Raw genomic sequence first — 6,431 nt, 5'->3', positions numbered from 1 at the left:
GTCAAAGGAACATCCACATGAATGCCAGGACCCAAGGTTTCCCAATAGAACATTGCTCAGAGCCTCACACTGCATCCATTGGCTTGTCTTCTACCCATAGTGCATCATGGTGCCATCTCTTCCCCAGATAAATGACAAAATGCACCCGACCATCCACATGATGTAAAAGAAAACGTGATTCATCAGACCAGGCCACCTTCCATTGCTTCATGGTCCAGTCCTGAAGCTCTTGTGCCAATTGTAGGTGCTTTCGGCAGTGGACAGGGATCAGCATGGGCACACTAGCCAGTCTGTGGCTGAGCAGCCCCATACGCAGCAAGCTTTGATGCACTGCATATTCTGACACCTTATTAATATAACCAGCATTAACTTTTTCAGCAATTTGTGCTACAGTTGCTTATCCGTGGGATAGGACCAAGCAGGCTAGCCTTCATTCCCCATGCGCATCAAGTAGCTCTGGGTGCTCATAACCCTGTTGCCAGTTCACCAGTTGACTTTTCCTAGAGTACTTTTGGTAGGTACTAACCATTGCATACTGGGAACACCCCACAAGACCTGCCATTTTGGAGCTGCTCTGACCCAGTCATCTAGCCATCATGATACTGCCCTTGTTAAAGTCACTCAGATCCTTACCCTTGCCCATTTTTCCTACTTCCAACACAATTACTGACTGTTCACCTGCTGCCTTATATATCACACCCCTTCAACAGGTATCATTGTAATAAGATAATCAATGTTATTCACTTTACCTGTCAGTGGTTTTAATGTTATGGCTGATTGGAGTACAGTCCTGTTTTACTATGTATTGGAATACACTCTGAAATAAGGCTGGATGTTCAAATATAGAACAGAGACTAATAATATACATAATAGGTATGGTTTGCTGGTTGGGCATAATGGGATTTGTTAGTCCACAACATTTTATGGGCCAATCTAATCCCTATACTTTTATAAGGTTAATCAAAAGTTTTATGTTTATAAATAAAGCTCTATGAAACCAAGTGACAGGAAAAAGGTGGTACAGTATTGCTGTTGCAAGTTGAAAGCTAATATCTGATTGGCTAGTATATATAGCAATGGATAATACCACTCTGCATGTAAACCAGTTGTCCTAAATTTCCCCAAAAGTTTGATTTATATGCCATTTCTTGACAATGTTAAACAGGAACATTAGAATGGCCAAATACAGCAACATTTGTTTCTTGTTTGATAGTTGTGAGATGCAGTAGATAGGCACATGTGATTTCCTGCTTTGTCTTCCCAAGGAAAGACAGTCACCAACACATTATATATAGATGGCATGAGTGTGGGAGTTATGTTATAGAAAGGAAGTGAGTTATATCTCGAAGTTGGTTGGGGAATCATCCAGTATGATCTCCACTTACCCACATGGTTCATGTCAGATTAACATCAAATTATAGATAGCTGGAATTTTAGTATTACCTGAAAAATAAAAATCTAAGATAACCACATAATGACATATATCCCCTCCAGGGCCATAACTAGGGTGGTGCGACCTGTGCCATGGCACAGGGCACCGCAGGGCAGAGGACACTGTTTGGGCCTGTAAATTTTCCTGTTTATTATCATTCTCACTTGTAGCTTCCTCTTCATTTATCTCCAGCATCTCCTGGCCTCTCCTATCTCTTCCCTGGCCCTTCCCTATGAGGCCATGGTCCTTTTTCAAGTACACTATCTTGTGTCCCTATTTAAAAATTCGGGGGGGAGGGGTGTAATGCTCTCTCTGGCACTCTGGCACAGGGCACCAAAAAGTCTAGTTACGGCTCTGATCCCCTCTATGATGTGTGATCCTCACAAAAGATATAGACATTCATCCTTGGATCTGCTGTACAAACCAAAGCCACGTCAATGGATGTCTATTGGTGGCGCTTTTTTGTTATTGAAAACTATGATGATGACTGAAGTTAGTGATCATCACAAACTAAAGGAAACAATTTCTCTTTGTGAGGAAATATAATCTTCCAGCCAAATAACATGCAAACATTTTATAGGAAAAATTCTAAATTCTAATTTAACTAAAGAGAGAACATTAAAAATGATTGTATAGCTGAGTGAATACTCTTGGTTCTTGATTGTGTTTCTAACCATCTATATTAGTACATAGAAACTCGAATACACAGCATCATACATAGTAGAATCTTGGCCCGTGTGTTACACCAGTAACCACCATTCTATTGACTACTCTACAAAAGTACTGGAGCTTGGACTGTGAGGGAGGATTCTGAGTTGACGTCAGGGGAAAAGGCGTGGTTTTATGTGATCCTAGCTGGACTATAGCAATCAGACAGTGACTGGTATGCCTAGAGATTGGCAGTGTCTGTGTGTGATATGGTACAGCTAGTGCTGATGCTGTCTTCAATTAATTTTATTTTTTATCTCTCCTCTTTATGCCATATACTGTACTATATTAGACTCTACAGATTAGTCGATTTTTACAAAAGAAGCAATATGCAATATTCAGGGACACACACACCCCTCCCCCCCATATTTAGTCTTCAGGATGAGCATGAATTGTGCTTATTATTTTAGTTATGTAGATTGTTGATTTGTAATTAATTTTCCGAGTCATATATTGCATGAAGGAAGCCACAACCTGGGCTAGCAGCGTCCAGTGCTTCAGACCGTGTGATTCGGATTATAATGACGGTCCCTTTTAGGAAATACATTTCTCTGCTATGTCTTCCACACAGCATTCAGCGTTACCGGTAAAACTGACACAACAAGCTTTGCTGTAATTTGATATCCACTCCCTAGATAGTGTGTTTGGGGCAAACATTGATAAGTGGGGTGGCCTTAACAAAAGTTTTTTTTAGCCTGAAACGCGATACGTCATTTACCTAGACTAAATATCCGTCTACAATACTCCTTGTTTACTCTAAAACCTTCCTTTACACCCAAAATAATTCAACTAGCAAGATGCTAAACATTTTATTAATTGATCTGAGTGAATTAAATAATAATAATAATAATAATTATTATTATTATTATTATTATTATTATTATTATTATTATTATTATTATTATATTTTGTCTTACCCCAAAACTGTTTTTTAGTTTATATAATTTCATATATAAATTACATTACAAGTGTGTGTGTGTAAGTTTTTACAACAGTTTGAAAACAATACGGTATGGGAATTAAAAAAGTTTCTAGATAAACATATATTGATCGTTAAATAGTGACATAATGCAGAACAGATGAGTCACGATTTATGATATTGTGACTGCCTTAAACTGGTAGAATATATTTTATATTTAGCCATGAAGAGCGCTGGGATTTCACTAAAGCAGCGTTATTGGTGCTGTTTTGCATAGAAAGACACATCTTTTGTCTTACTGTCAGCAACAAAGACATGGAATCTTTGCTTAGAATCCTGCAGTTCAATCCGAATTATAAAGGACATAGCACATAACTATGAAAGGAATGTGTCTTTTTTATAGCGTTCTCTCTCTGGAATTCCTTTGTGGGAAGAAAAAAAAAAGAAAGTAAGAAAAGAAAAAAAAAATAATATATATATATATATATATATATATATTACTATGTACAGCCTGACAACATAAAAATAATTTAAAACATGGAACTAAATCTATACGATATGAAATGTCCTAATGGATTACAATCATGTGTAATTAACATGTAAAACTTAAAATAGCCCCACAATTGATAAGAAAATATATAAACAGTTGCAAATCAATTTTGTAAAACATAAACTAAAAATCCATGAGGTTTGTTTAATTAAGAATGCACAGTTTAACTCATAAATGTATGGATAACGCTGATGTGTTAGTAAATAAAGAAGCTTTTTAAGATGATAGAGGGTTATCTGGCTGAGCAGTACAAGAATACCCGCTCTATGAACAGACAAGACTCTCACATACACTAACAGAATAGAATGGGGCACGCTCACTCCTTATTGCTGCAGCCGCAGTAAAACCAAGCTGTTGTTTTAATAGGGCAATAAAAATGAATTATGGCTAAACGCCTTCTAGCTCTAAAGCTTCTGGATGGAATCCCCAGTCTGGAGCAATACGTAAGAGTTTTTTTTGTATTTGTGTGTGCGTTCCTGCAATTGATCTCCTTGATGACATTCTCATTCATAGAAAGCATTTGATTTATGGGTTTAGGAAGAATTGCAACCAGCACATCTAGATATTATTGCATAAGCAGCCTTCCAACGTGTAGTGTTGGCAAAAACAAACCTAGATATTTTCATAGATAGATAGATAGATAGATAGATAGATAGATAGATAGATAGATAGATAGATAGATAGATAGATAGATGACTAATATACTGATTTAAATGTTGTATATGTACATACACACATACACGTTCTCTCTGTCTCTCTCTCTCTCTCTCTCTCCCTCTCTCTCCCTCTTGACTGTGCATTGTTACAGGAACATTCGAGATTATATCAATGCAACAGTGGGGGAAGGGACGCTTCTAGACAATTATGCTAACTTGTAGGAGTGCGATTTTATGTGTTGCTTTTAGAATTCTGTATATATATAATCATGATTGTAAACTGTTTTGTGTCTCCTAGATTATATTCCTCCAGGACCTCATCACAGAAGTAACACAACGTTACTAAATATGAAGTTATTTCTTAATTACATTTTTAGACTTTTATACTTTACAAATCAACACTTTTCTATTTAGTCTATAAGCAAAAAGACTCGTGCTTTTCTTTTGTTTTTACATTCTTTTTTCTCTTCTTTTCCCTCTTAGCTACTATGTACTATAGTAACAAATCATCCGAATTATTTTAACATCCGTTTATAACACATTGTATCTGTATCTTTTTAAGCTTTGTAAAAACAAATATTAAAGATAAATAAAAATATATATTTCATATAGATGTATAATAAATATTTTGTTCTATACAAACATTCTAAAACTGTTATGATTTATTTTTTATGTATGTTTTTTATATGTATTGCGTCCTATGTACACATGAAAAATGCATGGAGATTACGGTAAGATTATTTTAAGAGGGGGATAAATGAAAAAACATGTGGATATAGTAATTTATTCTACAAAAATACTTATATGACAACGATGTAATACAAAAATAAAAAGAAAGTGAAGATACATTTACTTATAGTCACTTTCTTAGAGGCCTCACTTATTGCTTCCAATGGTCTGGTGAAACAGAAAAGCATTGTAATTAAGTACTGAAATGTCTCTTGGACGCAATTTAAAAAAAACGCATTTTTTAACACTAAAAAAGACAAACAAACGGATTTTAGTGTGCAGATGTTTCAGTAGTTGAGATGCTGTAAGTCAATGGTGGTAAATGTATCTGTGAAAAAATCAAAACTGTCTGCAGAGATATCTACAGGACTGTCTAGAGATCCTGGCAAGCTGGGGGACACCGTGTCTGAGAGCTGTAGGCAGGAATCTGACGAGAAGACATTGAAGTCTGATAGGGAAGCTACATCTAGGGCCTCTGGACTATCATTGTCCATGCCAGCTGTGGTGTCCTGGCTCAGGGTGGATGATAAGCAGTTCTGAACAGTGGGTGACTGGTGCTGAAAATGTCTCAGATTTTTCTCGTTGCTAGATAAAGGCGAAATTGGAAAACTCTGAGGTTCCCCATTGTGCGAGTTCTGAGCCTGGGACAGGGCATTTTGTTGAAATGTATAGCCGTCTCTTTCCAGTAAAGCCCCAGAGACATTGCTAAGAGCCTGCTCAAACAGAGACTTCTCCTTATCACCATCGCTCTTTTCAGAGTCTTCCAAACTTTTACATTTCCCTTCCCCATTCTGGTTCTCTTTGCATTGTGTCTGCCTCTTGTGCTTCATCCGCCTGTTCTGAAACCAAACTTTTACTTGTCTCTCGGTTAAATCCAGCAAAGCTGCGATCTCCACCCTCCTAGGTCTGCACAGATACTTGTTGAAATGAAATTCCTTCTCCAGCTCCAGAAGCTGTGTGTTGGTGTAAGCTGTCCTTAGTCTCCTGGATCCTCCATTACTGTTATCCTGAATTTCAATAATTTCTGCAAAAACCACAAAACACACACACAGTCATCGGTGGGCACTGCTGAATAATAGGATTTGGTTATAAATGCAATTATATCTCTATCCACTGCAACAAAATGGCCGACCTGTATGCTGCAAACTCCATTGTTTTGCACTTGTGTGGTATCTAGAAGTCTTATTTGTTTGTTTGTTTGCTTGCTTGTTTGTTTGTTTTTAAACCACAATATACATTTTTTTTTTAATCTCTGTATTTTAATCAAGGTCCGCATACTTATTATGATTTAGCTATCAATCCCCAGTCCCTTCTGATTTATGCGAACTTGGGAGACAAGCCCGGGTCTCAGAATCAGCCAAAGTTCTAAAAAGCCCCCCAAAGTGAGGATAAGACATCTAAATCCACAGGGCAACATCCCCCAGCCCTGGATGAGAG

At 37.1% G+C, this 6,431-nt stretch overlaps 1 protein-coding gene across 1 annotated transcript in view; it reads right to left on the bottom strand.

Annotated features, from left to right (window-relative positions):
• Nucleotides 1-5,047: 5,047 nt before the first annotated feature.
• HOXA2 (homeobox A2) overlaps nt 5,048-6,431 on the bottom strand; it is a 1,898-nt gene continuing 514 nt past the window's right edge. Inside the window, exon 2 of the mRNA XM_088479438.1 lies at nt 5,048-6,018. Within this exon, the coding sequence (XP_088335564.1) occupies nt 5,282-6,018 (737 nt within the window). The 3' untranslated portion in view covers nt 5,048-5,281. The remainder of the gene's footprint in view (nt 6,019-6,431) is intronic.

Source organism: Taudactylus pleione, unplaced genomic scaffold (assembly GCF_031769625.1).
Source record: "Taudactylus pleione unplaced genomic scaffold, aTauple2 ptg000233l, whole genome shotgun sequence".
NCBI lineage: Eukaryota > Metazoa > Chordata > Amphibia > Anura > Myobatrachidae > Taudactylus > Taudactylus pleione.
This window is presented reverse-complemented; position numbering and strand designations above follow the sequence as displayed.